Genomic DNA, 21,359 nt, shown 5'->3' on the forward strand with positions numbered 1-21,359 from the left:
ATATATGTGTATGTCAAGCCAGTCTTCTCGGATAACACAACATATAATTTTAAGTACTGTTTTTGATAAAACTGAGGAATGAGCCTCAAGATTCAAGTGCAAAGCAAAAGTGACTTGCTATTGCAGAAGCTGCCATTTTAATGGACTGTGGAATACATTTTGCTTTTCCATGGCAAAAGCAGCTTCTTTTCTAAACAAAATGAGTAATTTTGGGTTTCTAGGGAATTTGAAGTCTGAAGAACCCAAAACCTTCCCTGGACTTTGCATAAGTTGTGCATATTTTTTATATCTGCTGACTAGTATAGGGAAAAGTGGTGGTGGTAATGAAATCAGTACTGGTAATTAAATCTATACCTGCTGAAATTAATTGTCTGCATTTCTTCACAAGAAAAGTGTTTCACACCAAATCTAGGGCTGATCACTGTAACAAAAAAAAAAAGCGATGTGCTGTAAAAATATGAAAGTATGTAGATTAATTATAAATCCCATCACACAGCATAATCTGGCCTGGTATGGGGGCTCACTTCAGGGCACAGCGCTGCTGTTTGGGTCAAGGTATGGGAGTATGAGTGGATGATGCAGCAAATGCCATGGAGTTCCGTGACGTCCGTGTGTCAGGGACTCGGTGTCAGCCACTCCGGGTGTCCCCGTTCCTGGCAGGTCTGTGACAGCCGCTGTGCTGGCCCTGACGCTTTACCCCTTTGTGTATTCCTCCCCGGCTGACCCCTCTGAAGTCTGGCCCTGAATGGCGGCACGATTACATGACAAAGGGGCTGCCACAAGAGGAAGGGCGCTGGGATCACCCTCGCGGGCCCTAACCTCCCTTCCTAAGCCGTGATAAGCACGGCGCGCCCCGAGGGCACGGCCGGGCCCCGCTCCCGCCCCTGCACAGACCTCACAGGGCACCGGGGGGCTCTTACGGGAATCGGGGCGCTCTGAGGGGCGCCGGGGGGCTCTGAGGGGAGCCGGGGGGCTGCAGGGCCCCGTAGGCCCTACCCGTGGGGCTGCGTGGGCCGGGCCCTGAGGCCACGGGGCTTCGCGGGCCCCGCGTGGGTCGCCCGGTGGGGCCGGGCAGCGGCGGGAGGGCACCGCAAAGGGAGCGGCGCGGGCGGGCGGGCCCGGAGGCGGCGCCGCGGGACCCTCGACGCCCCCGGGGCCGCTGCGAGGCGGCGCCGCCGCTTCCCCGCGCTTTCCCTCCAAAACCACGCCAGGCCCCGCGCGGCGAATCTGCCGGTTGGGCCCCGCCGCCCCGCCGGCCCCCGTGCGCCGCGGGGAAAATCCGGGCCGGGTACCGGCGGTGGCGGCGTGGGGCCGGTGGGGCGGGCCGGGGCGGGCCGGCGCGGGGTGGCGGCGGGGGGGCGCCGGGAGCCGGTGGCGAATCTGCCGGCAGCGCCGCGGCCCGCTCTGTCGCTCACAGCAGCTTGAGCGTGTGGGGCGTCCTCGCCCCCCTCCCCTCCCCGCGGGGAGAGTGGGCAGGGTCTGCCCTCCGTGATGGTTCGAACTAGCCAATGGGGCGCGGCGATCCGCCCGCAGTAGCCAATGAGCGGGGGAGGAGGTGGTGCCAGCGGGGTAGGCTGCACCGCCCCCTGCTCGCATCCTCTCGGCGGTGCGAACGCGACCATTTTGCGGGGGGGATCGGCAAGCAGCGGCGACCGCGGCGGCGGCGGAGCGGTGACCGGGGGCGGGGGGGGCCGCGCGGCCCACGCAGAGCAGCGGGCGTCTCCCGCGGCGGGGCGCGGGCCGGCGGCGGAGGCGCCTGAGGGGGAAGAGGCGGCTCCGGAGGCGCGGCCTGAGGCGCTGGGCCCAGGGCTCCCGCTCGCTCCGGGGAGGGGACGGGCGACGCCGAGCCCGCACCAGGCGACCGTTTTTTTTTTCCTCCTTCCCCTCAGCGCTGGGCGACGTCCCCCGGGCCGGGCCCGAACCGCCGGGGAAAATGTCCAGGCCTGTCAGGTGAGTCCTTGGCGGAGCGCGGAAGGCCCCGCTCCCGCCTCTCCTCCCACCCGCGGCGCCAGCGCTGCCTCCCTCCCTCCCTCCCTCCTCGCGGGCCCGGCCCCCGGCGGCGGGCTGGCGGTGTAGGCCCTCCCGCGCTCCCTGCAGCAGGCCTCGCCGCAGGCCCTGCCCGGGGCAGGGGCAGCCTGAAACGAGGCGGGCCGGGCCCGGCCGAGCCGCCGCGGGGCGGAGGGGCGGGGAGGACGGTGCAGGCTCGCTGGAGGGCAGGCGTGCGGCGGGGCTCAGGGCGGCGGCGGGGCCGTGGGGAGGAGAGTGTGCGCGGCGGCGGGGGCAGGCAGGCCGCGCGGATGCAGCATGGGCCGTTCGCTCCTGTATTCTCCCCTCCCCCCTTTTTTTTTTCTTGCAACTTTTTATATTTAATTTTTTTATTTGCAACGCGCCTCCATGCTGGCCTGGCGTAGGGTGATGTGCATCGTCCTGGGCTTCCTGGGGGAGCAGGGGGGCGGCAGCGCGTTTCGCTGCGCCGTTGCGGGGGTGCAAAGGAGGAGGCCTGGGGAGAGGCTGCGTACGGCGTCCCACATTTTATAACGGGAAAAGTGAATCTTTGCCATCCGCCGTGACCCACTTCGTGCGGAGCGGGCGGGCGAGGGGCGGTGTTCGCCAGCAGGCCTGTGTCGCAGCCCCCCGCACCCCCTTCCAGGATGGGGGGAGAAGGAAGGGGGGGCGCAGAGCAGACCGCGCTGGCTGGGGGAGGGGACGCGCATGCAATCCGCCGTGACCAGCGAGGGTCTGGAGGAGAGGGGCTGTGCGGAGAAGTTAAACCACGTTTAGGGGAGGAGTTCGGAGGAGCCGCCCCCTCGGGTGGGAACAGCGTTGAACACACGCCCTTTTCCTCTCGCCTGGTAGCTAACTGCTCTCCCCGGTCGGTTTTCTACTGGTGTTTCCCCCTGTTCCCCCGAGAGGGCTGGTCTTAGGTCGTGGGGAGGAGGAAACCGTTGGCCGTTTGGCTAAACGGGCTGTATTCGCCCCAGCAGTAAAGGAGGTGGGTCGTGGTGTTTGTGTCTTTAGTTAACAGCGTTGGGCATGGAGCGGGGAGTTGCAGGGGAATCTTAACAACGTTGTTGAATCGTGATGACTTTGAAGATCTATGGCATAGAGAACTTGCCGTGTAACTTAAAAATACCCTCCTCCCCCCCCTCAGTAAACTTTTACTTTTCTCTGGAAAGTGCTCAGAGAGTGACCTTGTGATGTAAATTGTCTTTATAGAAAAGGTAAGAGGTTTCATAAGGTGTTCTTCCAGTGTTCTGAAATTTTTTCGTTCTCAAGATACTTTTACTGGTTGTACTTTTGTTCCCAGTAAGCCTGATCTAGGGTGTGGACCTAGGTATTTCGGATCTTTTGGAATAATAAATATGAAATTAATTGCGGCTACAAAACTTACATTTATACATTTGTAGATGATAGCGTTTGTATTTAAGTGATGTCTATAACATGCAAGAGTTTAAAAAATAAATGGAAACTAGGACTACTTTGCTAAGTAGGGAAGTTTAGCACAGTGCTTAGTGAAACAATTGGTTTTTCATAGCTTTTTTTTGAACCAATAGTGTGTTCCTGCACGCAAAGCTAAGGGCAGATAAAACTGAAAGTTCCAGTCTTAGGGAATTGTCTCGAGTCGAAAAGGTGGATTAACAGGACTGGGTATACCCTGCTCTGAAGCATCAGGCTTTGGCCTTTTGCAAGGCAGGATGTTGGACTAGAAGGACTAGTGGTCTGATCTTGAATGACAGTGTCTGGGTTCTGAAACACAGTGGTGGTGTGACTTTGCTGCTCAGGGTGACACTTGTATCAGTATCAGCAGTGTATGTTCTGCTGGTGATTTACTTGCTGGCACTGGAGCCTTGCTACAGGTAAGGAAAGTATTGTATCTTTAAAAGTATATCTTCTAAGGTTTCTGCTATGAAGTAACTTTGTAAGCAAACATTTCTGAAAAATAATTTAAAGAAAAAATACCTGTAAAATCCTTCAGTGCTGTGAAAGATCTGACTTGTCTTACCCTTCACTGACAGGCACTGGTCTACAGGAAAATGAAGTGCCAAAGTCCAGCGGGCTGTTAATAGCAGAAAACCTTTTGGCACGTGTCAGGAATAGATCTAGCAATCTGCTATCTGGCTGTATTTAATAGCCCTTTTTGGGGAAAAAGTGTAAATATTCAGTACGTTATATTGCTCTACTAGGTAGTGACTGGAGAACTCTCCTAATAGGTTTAAATCCAAAACTTTTAAAATTGTATAATTTTTTTTCTGGATATCTTAGCTTATTGTTGGTAATACGGAAGTCTGGTGAAAGGTTCCTCATCAGAAGATGTAGTGTTGGAAAAGTTTTCCTCTGTTCAGTGGTCTTTGAATTAATTTATTTTATCTGCTAGTTTCTACTGAATAGATACACACCTAAAACAATGAACTTAATAAAATCCAACATATGTCCCCAGTTGGTAGAAAACTTCCATAAGACTGAGTCTGGTTGTTGAAGTCAGTTTCTTACGATTGTTCTGAAATAGTAATAAAGTCCTGGTATTTACAGGCTTTGTGTGCCTGGCACTCAGAGCCAAGTACTTTCTACACAATTGAACTTCTCCTGGGTGGGTCATGATGGTATCTGCAGTACTGTTAGAAAATGGCAAGAAGTAAAAAGTGAAGGAACCTGCAGTTACTGAACCTCTGCGTCTTGTGGCTCCCTCTTCTGAAGTGCTACAAAGAGCATTTGGGGCTGGTGGTTACATATTATGTCCCTGTCTATTCTTGAATGCAAGTGAAATAAAACATCTTGAGCCACTGTGTTTATATACAGCATCAATTAGTGGGTTTTAAGGAAGAATTTTGACTTTACATTTGACGGAGCTCGCTTCTGCTTTTCCTCGCTGGTCACTTTCACTTGCTGGTGCTCCTCTCCTGCGGGCATTGCAAAATGAAACCGCGTGGGCAAGTATGGAAATCACAGGGGGTTTTTGTTTGTTCATTTTAAGATTAAAGCCAGTTATGTATTGATCTGTCTCAGTGCTTCAAGGCTTTACGTACTTAATTTTTCTTTATTAGTAACTCTTGAATCCCAGTCTTGCATTGGCACTCCAGTGGAAGGGTGGTCCTTTGAAATTTTACTTGCAGGAAAAAATACATTTATCTATTAAATATAACTTGTCTTGTTGCCAGTGTTGTACCTGGACAATGTAAACTATAAATATTGTGATTCTGGAAAACTTCCCTGGGGTAACAGGAAAGCAGCACTTCTTTGGGGACTGGCATTTAACTTGAGTAATGATGTGTGGTAGTGTCCAAAGATAAGCTATAGACACTTTTCGGATAAGTAAAAAGATACGATCCTTGCTCTGAAAACTTTAAGTCTGAAGAGAAACAGAGAGCAAGGTAGAGGTACAATAAAAATCAAAATACCAGGAACAACACAGGTTGCAGAGTTGATTTTTTGTGTGTGTTTTGGGGTTTGTTTCCCCCCCTCCCCCTGCTCTGCATCAGAACATTGCTATATTGTATTTTAAAATCTTCTCAATTGTAGTTAGGTTCAAATGGAGGATGGGCACAAGACTGCTTAAACTGTTGCTGCATAAATCAATTAATTGTTTTATGGAGTTTCAAGTCATGTGTATCCCTAAAAATTCTGCAGATACCATGAGCAGTGCCTAGTCTTACAGACGTTCGGAGTTACACCAAGTCCAGACCCAAACAATGACCTCTGTAATTGGGAACCTCTAGTCGGTGAGTCTTGTCTGAGTACAGTTGTGCCAATTTTTAAATAGACTGACACCGTAGTGACGTGTTTTAGGTACGTAACTGTCACTAGGCTTTGATGTTTTGACTTCTGATGCATAATTGTAACTGAATGTCTGTTCATTTAAGGCCTGCATCCAGCACTGCATATTTGTTTTGCACAACTTTGAAAATACCTGTAAAGAACATTTCCTATCGATCTTTTTTTCCTATCTATGTACAAAAAAACACACCAAAGGAGTGTTTTTAATGACAAGTTTTATTGATAATATGTTGACCTCAAAGTAGGACACCTTTACCAACTGGAATGAGAACCAGAAAGTGAAAGTGACCACTGCGTCTGTGCCAGACCTGCACTGAGCCTTGACAGTGAAGAAAGGTCCATTGTGTTTTTCACAAATGCTTAGTTTGATGGTTATGTTGGATAAATGCTGTAGTTAAAGAAAAAGCAACGCAGTAACCATTTAATCTGGCATTCATTTTACTTGTCATGTTGTATAAGAGGATAGGTTGTTCATTCTGCTGGTAATTATTTGACCTAAACATTCCTCTTCAGTGCATGATGAGATCAGTTACTAGCTTTTTGAAGACTCCTGCTAGCGTTGCTTTTCAGTAGTATATGTATTTTTTTAAAACTTTGACTTTATCTGTGGAATTTAATGCCTGTGGAAATATCTGGGGATCTAAGCATTCCCTTTTAACAAAACAAAAGCTTTCTAACTGGTTGTTAGTTTGTATTCCAACATGTTGACTTACAAAGACTGAGGGTTTAGGGACCTCACTAGCTGAAGATGGGGTATTACTGTACAATCCTTATTCAGTTGTATAGGCATTTAGTGATCCTTTTAAATGTTAATATTGCTTTTCATAATTTCAAAAGTTCAGTTTGGTAGGCATCAAGTATGAGCTGTAAGAATTACTGTGCCTTTCTGAGTTCTTATTAAATGACTTGAGTATTTCCTAAGTGCTTCCGACGTAACATGTTGATGACTTACTAGATGAGTTACTCTTCATTCCAGAAATATTGGACTGACAGCTGTTACTAAAAACTTACGGTATCAGGACCTCTCTCTATACCTTTCCTCCCCCAGTTCCTTCTCACGTGCACACTTTAAATGTTAAGCTGAATTAGCAAGTAAGTTATCTTAAAATTTCAGTGCATATTTTAAACCAGATTGAACAATATCCATCCCAGATGTCTACTAGACTGTCTTGTTATGCTCAGTCTAACTGAATTTAACAAATAGTTTATGTCTGGTTGGTTGCCTTAACATCTATTTTTTTGCTAGTGATGAAGAGATAGTCTTCATTGATAAAGCCAGCAATGTTTTTTCTGGCTCTTCATTCCAGTGAACTGGAGTTTTACTGTGTTTTTATCACCTTGATGTAATAAAAGACGCAGTCTCTGCAAACTCGTAATTATTAAGCATTGCACATCAGTGCTGTTGACAGTTCTAAAGAAGAACATGAGTTATCTAAATGGGGTGAATGATGAGTATAGAGTGAGGAGAATGGCAGATGCAGGAGCAGTTTGTTTGATGTTCCTGCCCTTGTGAGCTTCTCTGGTTCTGCTGGGAAGACTTGCAAGTTTCTATCTTCAGTAATACCAGTGAGGATATTCCTTCTCCTTGCCCTGCAAAATACGATAAAGCAATCCAAACAGCCTCCTCTTGTTTTCTTCTGCCATAGTGATTTTTTTTTCTATACAAGTATCACTACTCCTGTTCACCAGGTAGTGAGAGCCTAGCAGGATTTACTTTCTAGCTGAAAACATAGGGTACAGTGCTTAGAAAGAGGAAGGTTGTTTTCCATAGGGACAATATTTTTCATTAATGTTTTATCTGACCATGTTACATTTTCGGTACCTGATTTAATATGGGTCTCTGACTGAAATAAGCAAGATGAAACTGTGTATGACCAACTTACTACAAGGTGGCAATATTTCAATTTCAATCTTGATTGTTAGATAAGTGATGTCAGAAACCATTGTTGTACAAAGCTGCTAGAACAGAATATGTGGCAATTCTACTTTTTTTCTTTTGTTTATGCTTTTAGAGGAAAAAAACTAATACCTGATACTTACACTAAATCAAAGATCTCATTTAGTAACTGTATTGTTCTTGAGATGCTTACCAGAAAAAAAATAGTGTTTTCACATGTGAAATGGGCTGGGTCAGGAGGCAATCTTCAGGAAGACTACCTGTTGGAGCAGGAATCTGAGTCCCTGGATGCTAGACCATAACAAGCCTGGCCAATAGTTATATTCCTAAACTGGTATTTTACCGTATTCGGACTGGGAGCGAGCGAGCAGTGCTCTGGAGCACATTGCTGTTGTACTTTGTTCCACTCACGCGTACTCTGACGCTTGGATGGCATTCAGCCTGTAGAAATCTAATGACTGGTCTTGCCTTCCTTTTGTTTGCTTGTTTTTTTGTTGAGGGGTTGGGGGCTTTTTTTTTTTTGGAGTGTTTTAAGAGGCTTGGTGTAGGGTTGAAATAAAATAATTATGCTTCTTTTAAAGGCGGCCGCTGTAAGCTACGAATAGAGGTACTTGTACAGGAGGGGTGACTTACAATTGATATCGAATGGATCAACAGCCAGAACACAACAATGACTTTTGGGGTACCTTTCACTGAACAGTCTTATCAGCAATGCATGGTGTTAATCACAAAGTGCAGTTCAGTTATGGGAGCTGAATGCAAAATTCAGCAGTTGTGCTCTGCAGTGCAGGAGAGGGGAAGGGCGTTGTGGTTCGTGTGCTGGATGAAGCTTGTGTTGGCTTCTCTTTGCAGCGGTCCCCAAGTCTGTGATGCTGGGTAGGTCATTTAATCTATTGCTTGCCTGGCTTTTCTAGCTGTAAAAGTGAGTTCACATGATGATTACTACAAAATCGATTTCACCATTGGCTTTGGGTCAAAGGGATTGTAAAAAGTGTGTGTGGAAGAGTGTCTGAATCTCTGGTGCCTTTTTCAGAGGTGCCTCCTCTTCCCATTGCTTGTCAACCGAAAGAGGTGCATGTTTGGAGTCTGTGTTTGACTGAGGCCTAATCAGCTAGAACTCAAATAGAATTCAGTTATGTAGCTGTCTTGGTTCCCTTGAGTAGCTGTATTACAAGGCAGTTATGTCTTGTCAATAAAGTAGTTGGAACAGGTGCTGAGAAAGTAGCCAACAATTGCTTATATTTTGTTTTTTAGGTTTCAGTAAGTTAAACAGATCTGATTTTGTTGGCAAGTGAGGCATTGATTTCAATAATAGCTGCTTGTGTAGTTAACTAATTTTGTTTAGAATTGGCCATTGCATTAGCACTGTTAATGACATCTCGTTACCTGTGCTCCTTTCCGTTTGGTTAGAGAGCAGAGAAAGTGCTAATGAGGTAAATAAAGTATGGGTCCATGCTATTTGCTGTCCAAAAACGTAGGTTGGGTGAAATGCACATCTTCTTTCATTGTTGCGCCTAGTGATACAGTTAAGCGTTGTAACAGCTCTCTTGCATCTTCTAGAGCATCAAAGTAACTGAGAAAGCTCCTAGAAGCCCCTGGTGAACACTCTCAAGTGCTCTAGAAACAGGGTTCACGTAGTTAGGAAGTGTTTATCTAATTCATGATAATATTTGTGTACTCAGATTATGAATTACTAATTTTTTTTCCTCCTGCTTTTTAACAGGAACAGGAAGGTGGTCGATTACTCCCAGTTTCAGGAATCAGATGATGCTGGTAAATGACTTTTTTTCTTAACAATATAATATTCTTGGGCTAGAGCAGTTCATTTATTACTTTGCGTATTAATTGTTTTGCTTCTAGTCACATCTGTAACTTAAATTCTAAGGACTTTCTGCTCTTCACAGTCTCTGAACTGTTAATAAGTATTTGAAAATATAATGATTCTCGTATGTTTTGTATTAAACAAACAATGGTGATAGAAATCTTATTATTTAATGCTTGTATTGTTGTAGTGCCTTGAGGCTGTTGGCAGCAACTGTCTTGTTCCTTGGTCTATGTTATGTTCTGTGGCAGAATCTCCCTGATGCCACTTTTTTCTACAGTAAAATATGTTTTCAATTTATTTTATTGGAATCTAGTTAATCCCATAATGTCAGACATTTTTGTGAAGTGTATCTAAAAAAAAATCTTTGTGTGTTCTGTGTGAATTAACAAAATATTTCCGGAAGCCATATGGAATATGTTTTGTGCTCTTAGAGAATAGACATACTACTACTGTTTGCTAGGTGAGGTTGCACTGATAATTAATGGAAACTAATATGCATAATTCTTAATTGCAGTCCTATTACGCAACACCTTGTACAATATGAGTAATAGTTGTAAAAAGTTATGCTGTAAACTACTATTTAATGACATACTTTTTCCTATCGTAGGACAGTAAATAAAGTGTTCGCTGTTAAAAGCATGTAGCAATATGTATGGATGTTAACTTTTAATAGGTTTACATAATAACTCTGTTTCTGACTAGCTGTAAAATTAAGATAGTTTCCTCTTGTGAGGCTTTTTGTATGTTTCCTAATACTCCTGTGTCAGACTTGATTGTGTGTGGCATTTTTATTGTTCTGTTGGCAGAAGAAAAGGTAAACTCACTAGTTTAAGACAAGACTTTGCTTCTATAAAATTCTGTTTGAAGCTTTGTGGTTTGTTTTTTTTTTTTTTGAAGGGCTTCTTTTTGATGTGCATGAAATGGTCAGTTTAAGTTATAGCTGAGGAAGTCAGTTTGCTGGTAACTAGGAGTTTGATTCAAAACCATTTTGTACTGTCCCGTCCAGATGAAGATTATGGAAGAGATTCAGGTCCCCCATCCAAGAAAATCCGTTCGTCTCCCCGGGAGGCTAAAAATAAGAGGCGATCTGGGAAGAATTCTCAGGAGGACAGGTAAAAGAAGCACTTCATCTCTTATAAACGTGTCTCCAAACCTTGTCCTGTATGTGGGGAGCAGTATATTCTAAGAGGAACGACTGTAAGTGGAATTCAAGGTCTGCAGTGTAAGATCCAGAGCTCTCAATCACAAACCTTGCGTAACCAGCTTGGACATTGAGGTGGTTCTTTCTTATTCGAGTAGACAGAGAAATCATGTGTAAAGTACTTGTCACTAGTACTTCGTCATTAGAATAGGTTTCCAGAGCTAGACAGTTGGAATGGGAAGGAATATGGTATGAGTTACAAAAACTGGCAACTAGTACATTTATCCAGGTAAGTTAGTGGCAAGATGCATTTCGTTTTCCGTGGGGTTTTCGGTACGCACAGAGCATTCCTGTGGTTAAAGATTAAACGGGACTGTACGGTGGCAGTTAGGAGCAGGGGCCATTTGTTATTTTTATGGTTCTTTGTTTCTGAATTAGACAAAACAGGAAATGGGAAACAAAGTGACTTGTTTAGATAACTGAGTTGCTCCAGCAGTGTGAAGGGCTCAGTGCTATGTGATGCCCTACGGAATAGTGAAAGTCTGTCCTGCAGAGTGAAGGTATCTTCCTTTTGACAATAACTACAGTCAGCAAATGATTGCTGTGAGACCTATTGAGTCAATTGACTGCTTTCCTGACAGGCATCAGCTTCAGGCGTGGAGGTTCTGCCAGCTGGTTCTTATTCTATAAACCCAAGGTGTCTCTTTGTTCTGTTGCACTGTTTGCTGAAATATAGGTAACTTACCAGCAGTTGTGCTTGAGAGGCTTCCCCATCACGCTCCTGTTCTATAAGGTGAAAGTGAATGTGAAGGCGTGGGAATACTTGCATGGTCCACCTGCTATTGTGAGCTGAGGAGAGACTATATTCACCCTGGCAAATGCCTGTAATACCTGAAATCAAAGATATAATGGGTATGACATATAAAGAAATTGGGCTAGGCAGTTCCCAAAGCAAGTAAATAATTGACCTTGATGTCCCGTTAGCTTTGGGGATTTTTAAGTATGTAAGAACAGGTCTGTTTATCACAAATATTGCAGAGGGCTTGCATATAAAACAAAGTCATGTATTTAAGTGATTGAAATACACAGTTGTCTGTATAAGACTGAAAACATACGGGCCTGAGGGGCTGTAATGTGACGAGTTATGTAAACTGTTAAGAGTTCTTGAGAAATGTTGTGTGTCAGTTCCAACTGCCAAATTTGAAAGTAGCAAAAGTTTGATCTATTGTATTTCTTGACCTTGGCAAAGTCTGCAGTTCAGCCATTCCTGAAGCATATGTTGTACATCAGTGGCCCTCAACAGAGTATTCACCATTCCTGTTTAAAACACTTGTTTATTTTCTGATTGGAGTGCATGTTCTCACATGCTTGGAAGGAAAACCCTCTCCGGACTGTGGTAATGACTAATGATGGGGGTTTGGATAAGAACAGAACATTAATACCAGCTTGGTAGGGATACCCTCTGATGAGGATTGAAACCACTGGAAGGAAGCAGTGAAACTCCCATCAGAAATCAGATCATGTGAGAGAGCATAGACCAAATATGTGCTAGTTAACTGCTATACAGCACTACACAGAATGAAGGAGTCCAAAGAAAACAATGACATAAAGACAAGTGATGACTATAAATCTATTCAGAATAAAACTCTATTCCATTTATAGACTCAGCCATGCATTAGCATGTAACACTTCAAAATTCTAACTGTAAAATGGAAGACACTTGTACTATTGGTAGGTCTCAGAGTGAAGTGCATGGTTCATCTCAACCTTATTTTTTCTGGGTTGGTTCACTTGATTCCGTGTGAGTTTGCATTTGATTCAGAGTTCAAACATTATCTTTCCAACCATGATAGCTACTTATACAGCTGAGTAATCCTGAAGTATAATGTGGTAATGTCCAGGAAAAGTGCATCTTCCCAGCCTAGAGATCAGTTTGCTCTCTGAAAATTGGTATATTCCATACAGCAGTGACTGAAATCGGAGTCAAAACAGCAGTCAGACCCTGTCTTTCTCTCCTTTTCAGTGAGGATTCAGAAGAAAAAGATGTGAAGACTAAGAAAGATGATTCACACTCGGCAGGTAACTACGTTGTACTGATAGTATATAATATATGATATATAAAGACCAGTTTGTAAGAGTTACAGGAGTAGGATTTGACATAGGAAAGGAATTGTTCTGACTAGAGAAGCGTGCACTGTTCTAATACACTTAATCTTAAGCTGGAAGCTGCCTCTACTGCTGTTACTTCAGGCCCTGGGTTAGGATAAGAGATATTTTTTTGGTGTAATATGGTGCTCCTGTAAAGTTTGTCTTCACAGGTAGATAGATGTATGTTAAGCTCTTCCCTATAGTTCTCGTCTGTATTTCAGAATGATACAAGAAACTTCATATTTGTACCTTTTCCTTCCAGATGAAGATTTTGGCAGTGAAGATGATGACATAGGAGCAGATGATGGCAAAGCTGACAGTGACTATGAGAGCTCTCAAAAAAGCAAAAAAGGCAAAAAGGCTAAACCAGAAAAGAATAAGAGAGCAGCCTCCAAATCCAGGAAAAGGCCAGCAGGTAAAAAAAAAAAAAAAAGGGGTTGCTAATCTTTGCAATGAAAGATACTGCACAGGATCATTGTTGGGTGACTACAGAAATGTGCTTGTTAGGTTGAATGTGACCGTGTTCTCCTCACAGCTCAGTTAGTGAGTGTCTTAATTAACTTTGTCACGAATGACTTGACCTTTGTCTTTCCCACATGCTGCCTCAAGGCAGTTAGGTGGTCTGTATTCAGTATCTTCATTATAACTTGGTGCCTTTTGCTGCAGAGGACAGTGAGGACGAGAAAGAAGACCACAAAAATGTGCGTCAGCAACGACAGGCGGCATCCAAAGCAGCTTCTAAACAACGAGAGATGCTTATGGATGATGTGGGTAGTGAGGAGGAAGAACAAGAGGATGATGAGGCACAGTTCCAGGAGAGTGAGTAAATGGGATTGTAAAAAGTTAAAATCAATGTGACGTGGGTATAGGACCAGACATGAGTGTATGGGTCTGGCCAGACAGCAAAAGGAACAGAGCATGGTTTTTGACTGTGACAGCGAAGGCAGAAGTTGTCCTTCTCAGTAACATGTGTGATACTGCTTATCTGTCCAACAGACCAAGCTTACATTTTTCACTTCTAGAATTTTTGTTCGAAGCTTGGAGCAAAGATGTATGTGTGTCTTTGTAAGCAGCTCTGAAGGATTATTATAAAGTTCTCAATGCTTTTTGCTGCTTCTTGCTATCCCATTGGTTTTGAGGCATCGAGGCTACTTTCAGATGATGTAAAAGTACTTTGTCCTTGATTGATCAAAGTAGGACAGTTTGTTTCATAAGAAGAGATGGGTTCAGCTGGTAGTGAAACACAGTAAGTTCCTGAAATACTGGGTGCAAACGTGATTTCAGAATGGAGTAAGAGTACCATTGAAAAGATCAGTTAACCTCTCTGTGTCAAGAGGTTCTCTTTATTTTCAGATGGGTTACTTATTAAGGACATGGAGCATATTTTGAGCACCTCTAAACACTTGCCTGTTTCATCATACTAGTGCTTTATCCCTACCAGTGTAAAATCTTCTGCTATGTCAGATTTCTTTAGCACAGCCCATAGGTAGAAGCTCATAAGGTCGCAGAGTCCTAGTTTCCTGTCTCTGCAGTGTAACTGGCAGATATCTCAACTGTATCTTCTGCTCCCTTTCCTTTTTTCCAAAAACTGAATTTTCTTTGTGCTTTCAGCAGATTCAGGAAGCGATGAAGACTTCCTCATGGAAGATGATGATGATAGTGACTATGGCAGTTCAAAAAAGAAAAACAAAAAGGTCTCTAAGAAATCCAAGCCAGAGAGGAAAGAAAAGAAAATGCCGAAGCCCAGGCTAAAGGCTACAGGTGAGTCTACGCAAAGAAAGTTATGCAGTTTGCTTTAGAAGCTAATGTTTTCCTTTTATGCTATAGAAGACTTGCTAGAAATCTTGGGGTCAGTAGGCATTCACATATAATGTTGAAGGGCTAATTCCTATAACTTGTCATGATTTAAAGCAGCACTGTGAAATAGGAAGGTGGCTTTAATTCTTACTTATAGATACTAACTCAATCTCTTCATTGTCTCGTTAGCAAAAACTGCATATATTGCAAAACTTTCCCTATTGAAATGCTGCAGTCTGACTTTCTGTCATAGCCAAATAATATAATTTGTGACTTTGTTTGGGACTCGTGGACTTTGTGATGTTTTCAGGGTGGAGGAAGGTAGAGAAATCTGAACCAAAGGAAAAATTGATGCATTTCTGCAGGAAGCATAAAATCATAATAGTATGTACTGGTTTGACAAGAGGCTTGCTGTGTTAGTTTATGATGTCATATCCAGTAATTAGTCAGGACTTGCAATTAAATAGTTTAAAAATCTTGTTAGATGACTTTTCTGTTCAGCTTTACTAATACTGAGTGAAAAAACCACCATGTGTATGGTATGGTCAAAGCAAAATGAAACCTGCTACTGGAGTGTCTTGCAAATCCTGTTTGTGTAAAGCCATATGACATTTTTGTCTTTGTTGCTGATCATAACTTTTATAAGCTTTTTCTTTTTTCAGTGACCCCCAGTCCAGTGAAAGGCAAAGGGAAGGCAGGCCGCCCCACAGCTTCCAAGGCAACAAAAGAAAAGACCCCATCCCCTAAAGAAGAGGATGAAGAGCCTGAAAGTCCCCCAGAAAAGAAAAAATCAGCCAGCCCTCCACCAGAGAAGTCAGGGGATGAGGGATCTGAAGATGAAGCACCCTCTGGTGAAGATTAAATGGCAGTTGGGGAAATCTTTGTTTAAAAAAAAAAAAGAAAAAAAAAGAAAAAGGAAAAGAAAACATACTTAGGGGTAGAACACGGTTTTGGCTGTGGCTTGACTCATGGGCTTTGAATGCTGTCTTTACTTTCAGCTGTTCAATACAGTGTATCCTTTTTTTAATAAGAGGAAACCCTTATACAGTAATATTTTGAAGTCAATGTTCTCTGTTGGCCATTCCGTTCTCCCTCCCCCACCAAATCTGAAAGCCATTTGAGACAAATTAACAGACCATTTAAATATATATTTTTTTCAAGGGATACTGCAGTTGTGAAGCAATAAGGTTTGAGACCGATATGTGGAAACCATTCTTACAAACCGTTAAGTAGAATAGATTTCCCAGTGCTGGTAAGAGTTCTTTAAAACTATTATTCTGTATTTGAATATGTGGAAAAATGAACCTATGCTTTAACAGACTTGTTGATACAAGTTCACTCTCAGAAAAAATGTAGTTGATACAAATTCCAATCGAGGAAGAGGAAACATGGGAAAGAAACCTGTGTTTCTTGGATTCAGGCACGTTTTTAATGGAAAGCAATCAAGAGACTTGTAGATGATCACTGTCTTTTATTTAGAAAAGACCCTCCAATTAGGATGCGAGATCTTTTGTCTTTGCTGGATAGAATATTATTGTGCTTTAGGCAAATTGCAGTTCATTCTGTACAAATTCAGATCTACAACCTACAGGCTTCTCAAAGCCATTAACTCTGTTTTATTTCTTTCAAGGTTGGCTATAGATGGGCAGAATAGGGAAGAGAAATTGAAAACCATTTTTAAAACTCTGGTTTCCATTTGGTATTTGTGGAAAATGTCTTTAAAGTTTTTCCAAGGAAAAAAATAAGTAGTGTAAAACTAAATTCTTCAGCTTTTGGGGCGAGGATGTCCTTTTATAAATGTGAAGCAAAGGATTCCTGTAATGCTCTGGTCAGTCTCGGATCCCATGAGTCACGCTTAAGTGTTTCTCTTCTCTCCCTCCATCTGTCCTCAGACAGGCTCTGTAGTCATACCTCTCAGCCTCTCCAGCTGCAGTGTTGGACAGCAGACTGCCATCGATACTGAACATCACCCCCATACCACTTCCATTTCTTCATCCTTCCATCCTACAGTGTGGGAGGCTTTGCTCCCAGGTGACATGTCTGCTTCTAACTGTTGGTCATTGTTCTGCTCCCTAAGCCTAAGAAGTGCTGAACAGGGAACAGTATTAAAGGATGAAGCTGTGAGGAAGTGGAATTTGGAAGCAGTGTAGCAGGGCTGTAGGTCTATAATAAAAGCAGGATGTCCCTCTGAATGCAAGACACTTGAGATGTGTGTGGTGGCATTTTAATGTGTTTTTATCAAAGCAGCCATATCCTTTTTTTTAAACTTTAATTATAAAGTACACAAGCCTTGGTTTTCAAACCCTAATACAGAGGTTGCTGCCATGTTTGGTGGAAATACTGAAAACTGGACCTGCCATTTTTCTTTCTCTTTTTTTTCTTAAACCCTTTGTGCTTTCTGTACGTTGCTCACAGTTACCTTATAGCTGACAAGCTTTGCATCTTTTTTTTTTTTGTCACAAAACTACACACATTTTGTAACCAGCCTCTTGAAGGTAACATAAGGCAGCTAATTAGTTGGATTTCTGGTGCACGTGCTACCGGATTTTTAATCCTGTTTGGATTTTAGAGAGCTTTTAGATGTGATACACTAATATGACCAGGAAGGACACTTGGTTGTATGGCACAGGGAGCCTGAAGATGCTGAGCACAGTGTGGAACCTAAAATGTGGAACGGAATATTAATATAACAGCCAAGTGATTTTCTTGTGTGATTCATAGCCATGGATTTTATTGAGGCTGGTAAATTACTTTACCTTGGCTTATAAAAATTTAAGTTCTCTTAACATTCTTTACTATAATGAAACTACTGTTGCCGTTACAATAAAGATGATCGGTGTTTCCATTGTAAATCTTTTTTTTTAAAGTGGTTTAATGTTGCAGAACAGCTTAAGGCTGGAGTGAAGTATCAGTCTTGAAAAAGAAGCTAATGTAATCCCCTCTCTCCTCTTCCACACCTCTTCCCACCTTCCAGATTTCTGGGAGAGCAGAGTCTCTTGCATTCCCTCCACTCCTAGTCCAGTGTTTCTTGGGTAATATGGGAAAATAAATGGCCAAGTCTTAAAAACATTTGGATTAAATTTGGGGGTAGCATATGCTTTTGCGAGTGTCTGGTCCACACAGTCGTTCCCCTTCAGTCCAGACTATGTTTCAAGCTATTCTTGTCTATTGGGTTCTTAGGGGTTGTTTGGTATCAAAATGTACAAGGATTACTTAAATGTAGAATACCTCTAGCTCATCTGATCAAGCAGCTGTTTCTTTATCCACTAGACCAGATTTTTTCTGAAGAGTGTATTTTGTAAGTTCCACTTAAAATATATTTTTGTGTTTTTTTTTTTTGTTGTTGTTGTTTTTTGGTTTTGTTTTTTTTTTTTAATGCACTTAGCTAAAGTTAAGGCTGTGAAAAATGTTTTTGTTGTTCTCAGTTCAGGTTTTGGACTGGATTATTTTATGCCTGGCAATTTTGGCCCTTTATCTTACAAAACTGTTCTGCTTTCTCATATGTTCATCTGTCATGGCTCTTACAGGCTGCATGATGCTTATCTTTGAGTTTGTCACAACCCAAACGTTATGTAAATCCTATACTACTTCTGGATTTTGTAACTTTTTCTATATCTTACAGTTTTGCTGTTTTGTGCAAACACTAAGCCCTAACAGTCTCTCTTGGTTACTCTGTTAGAAATGCAGCAGTTTACATTTTTACAGACAGAAGAAAATTTTGAAGGTTAATAAATTTATTTTTTTTTTTTAGTACACAACATTTTTCAGTAGTAGCAGACAACATTTTTAAATGTCCTTTTTAATTAATTTGTATTAAGCATTCTGATTTCTTGAAGGAAAGCTGTAAAAATGCCTTTCTTTAGGAGCATGAATTGTTCTTCACGGAGCAGAAAGTTTCATTCAGAGAAGAAGGCTTTGAAAAGATTGTCTTCTGTTACACAGCTGTAGTTTTGGAGCCTTTGCAGAGAGGTAAACAGACTTATTCCAAAGTTCAGTTAGTCTAGTGCCCTGCCCTGGTCTTACTCCTAAAATGGTAGTTCATAACTAACTTCCATTATATATCCTTTCTTGCATTCTGTTTCTGAATCCACACCACCACATTCAGTTTCACATTTATATGCCAATAGTACTGCCTTTAACTGGCCACTTGATCAGTAAAAATTTGCAATTCAGTTGGAATTTCATACTGGAGATGTTTGCTTCAGTTTCTGTTTGATCAGCATGAGAATGCCAAACATGCCAAGCTAAATAGGTTTCAGAATGGATTGTGGGTGAGAGCAAGACTTAGAAATGGGGCAGCCAAGAAGCTTTTAATTTTGTTGTTTTAACTTCATCAAAGCAGAAGAGTGTGTGGGGAGAGAAGCAGCACACCTTGGGTGGCTTCTGCTAGGGAACCTCACCGATGCCAGGTAATGGTTCTGAGCATGTGCCACCACACGGCTGCATCTGCAGGTGATGGACTACCAGGGCAGTGGCACAAGATGTGCTTGAATTCCTTTTTTTCTTTTTTTTTTTTTTTTTTTTTTAATTCTTCCCCTCCACTGGTGATGGTCGCAAAGGTACAATAGACACTGAGGCACCCAGGTTAAGGAGGGAGGGAAGTAAACTGTAACATGCTGGAAGCTTTTGAGCTGTAGAAACTGGTGCTTTGCTTTATGTAATTTGTTTGTGAAGTGTTTATTTTTATAACAGATCATATTGTTGAACACATGGTTCTTAAAAACTACAAACTGATCCATGAGTTAATATTTGAGAAGTGGATGTTCATCTGTTGGGGGAGGCAGTACATGAAAGTGTAAGCAGATGGATATTTAAAGGGACACTGTCACAGAATAGCTGCTGGCATATAGGATATGTCAGTTTGGGGGACTCACATCTACATGTAGAAATTGCATATTCTATATGTATATGATCAAATAGGAAATTTTCCCTGAACTTTGACTATTTTCCTGCAGTTTTGGGAGGTTTAAATACAAGTTCTGCTAATGAAACTAGGAAGCAAAACTAACTTTTCTGTTCTTACTGTTCAAGACGACTTTTTTAAAGTAGCATGAGGAATATCAGAGCTCTGAAAGATGACAGTGTCCTGTCGAGACCTCCCCAAATCGAGTCTATCCTCGTTTTAGACTTCCCACTTCAGTAGATGACTGGCATTTGAATGTCTTTTCATTGAACTCTTTATATTAAACACAAAACACAAATATTTTGAAGTCTAGTCAAGTTCTCACCATGTGCTGACTCTGTGTATCAACCACTATTGGAGATGGCTCTCTAGACTGCCTGCCCCCTTCAGCCGCGGTGAATCGAGTGGGTCCATCGGCCTGAGCATGCTCGGTGTGACTGCAAACCACCATTGTGCATATGCTTTGTATATTGGGGCAAGGGTTTTTTATATATATATTTTGGGAGGGGTAGTGGGTGGGATGGAGAAATATTCAATCAGCTTAAGCCAGAATAATGTGTGTAAAAGCCCCTGAAGTACTTTGCGTGTGAGTGCGCGGGTGTGAGTGCGCGCATGGGAGTGTCTGACATCTTATTCCCTTTGTGTTCTGAAGATTTGTGATTTTACTTTTTTTTTTTTTTTCCCCTGCAGAAGCAATTGTTACAAAAAAAAATTGTAAATAAGAGCTACGTAATTTTTGTTTAACCATGAACATCATGTCACAGCAAACCCTGAGTAATCACTTTGAAGGTAGAGGAGGAGACTCCAGGTAGGGCCTTGGGCCTTTGGCTATCAGCAAGGCATCATTATATGGTATGCAATGAATATTTGTCGTGAGTATTTGCAATCCCCTGTTGAGCTTTTCTAAAAACCTGGCTCTTTGCAGTTCCCCTCCCCATCCCTTTGAATCTCAAGAGCAGACGAAGGGGCAGCTGCAGTGTTCCAGTGCTGCTGGCCCGTGGTCGGCACGTGCGTGCGGACGTGGCTGCCATCACTGGGCCCGATGGGGTTGGTGGCTCTTGCAATACCTTGACAATACTGAGATCTACCGCATGGTACTAGGAGTTAAGTCTGAATGTAACATTAATGCTTTATTTAAAATAAAAACAACACTTTTTTTTTTTTAAGGGGTTGAAGTGAACATGACTGTTGACCATGTTCGTGAATTTATAGATGCAACATTCATTGGTAGAATTGTGTGATGGTCTTTTGTGCTACTTAATTTTACATATTCCAGTCTCTGTATGTACCTGCAAAGAAAGAAAAAAAAAAATAACAAAACCCTGCTTTGCTTTTATTGAAGGGTTCCCAGGACTGCATACCTGCTCCTGAGCACTGTTTTAAATATGTGTATCCTTCGCTTGTATTTTGTATTAAAAAAAACACAACGAAAAAGAACCCTTTATTGTTCAGCATGTTGGAATTGTGTCCCCTCTTTTATTTTTCTCCTTTTTGGAATATATTAAGCAACTCATTCTTCTGTATCTTTTATTTTCTTTTGTAAACTTTTTGGTTTTGTTTAAAAATGGCTTTATAAAAGGGCTTTTATAACCCATAAACATGACTTGTGTAATTTTTCTGCTATTCAAAGGTATCGTTCTTTGGCGGTTGCTTTTTGTTTTGTGAGTGTAAGCGAGATGTAAAAATGTGTGTTATCTTTCACAATGTCTGATAGCTTTGGGATTAATTTCTTTGCAGAGCCTGTGCTTTCTCTGAAGAGGGAAAGTCAGGTTTTGGCCAGAAGAGTTCGGCAAGCGTGACCTTCCCATTCCTACCTATGAGTTAAGGGGAAGATTTAAAGAATTAAGTCGTATTGGCTGTAAAGAGCACAGTCCTT

At 42.6% G+C, this 21,359-nt stretch overlaps 1 protein-coding gene across 2 annotated transcripts; it reads left to right on the forward strand.

The window, feature by feature from the left end:
- Positions 1-1,711: 1,711 nt before the first annotated feature.
- On the forward strand, positions 1,712-21,081 carry NUCKS1 (nuclear casein kinase and cyclin dependent kinase substrate 1). 2 transcript variants are annotated; one of them, XM_068419107.1, is made up of 8 exons: positions 1,712-1,950; positions 9,393-9,442; positions 10,501-10,606; positions 12,659-12,714; positions 13,046-13,198; positions 13,450-13,602; positions 14,395-14,544; positions 15,243-21,081. In XM_068419107.1, exons 1-8 carry the CDS (start codon positions 1,934-1,936, stop codon positions 15,440-15,442), a joined length of 885 nt encoding a protein of 294 aa, XP_068275208.1. In that variant the 5' UTR covers positions 1,712-1,933; the 3' UTR covers positions 15,443-21,081. The 2 variants fall into 2 exon arrangements, with proteins under 2 accessions (XP_068275208.1, XP_068275209.1); XM_068419108.1 differs by having other exon boundaries at positions 1,713-1,950; positions 14,398-14,544.
- The last annotated feature ends 278 nt before the right edge of the window (positions 21,082-21,359 follow it).

This window comes from Nyctibius grandis, chromosome 27 (genome assembly GCF_013368605.1).
Source record: "Nyctibius grandis isolate bNycGra1 chromosome 27, bNycGra1.pri, whole genome shotgun sequence".
Lineage (NCBI taxonomy): Eukaryota > Metazoa > Chordata > Aves > Nyctibiiformes > Nyctibiidae > Nyctibius > Nyctibius grandis.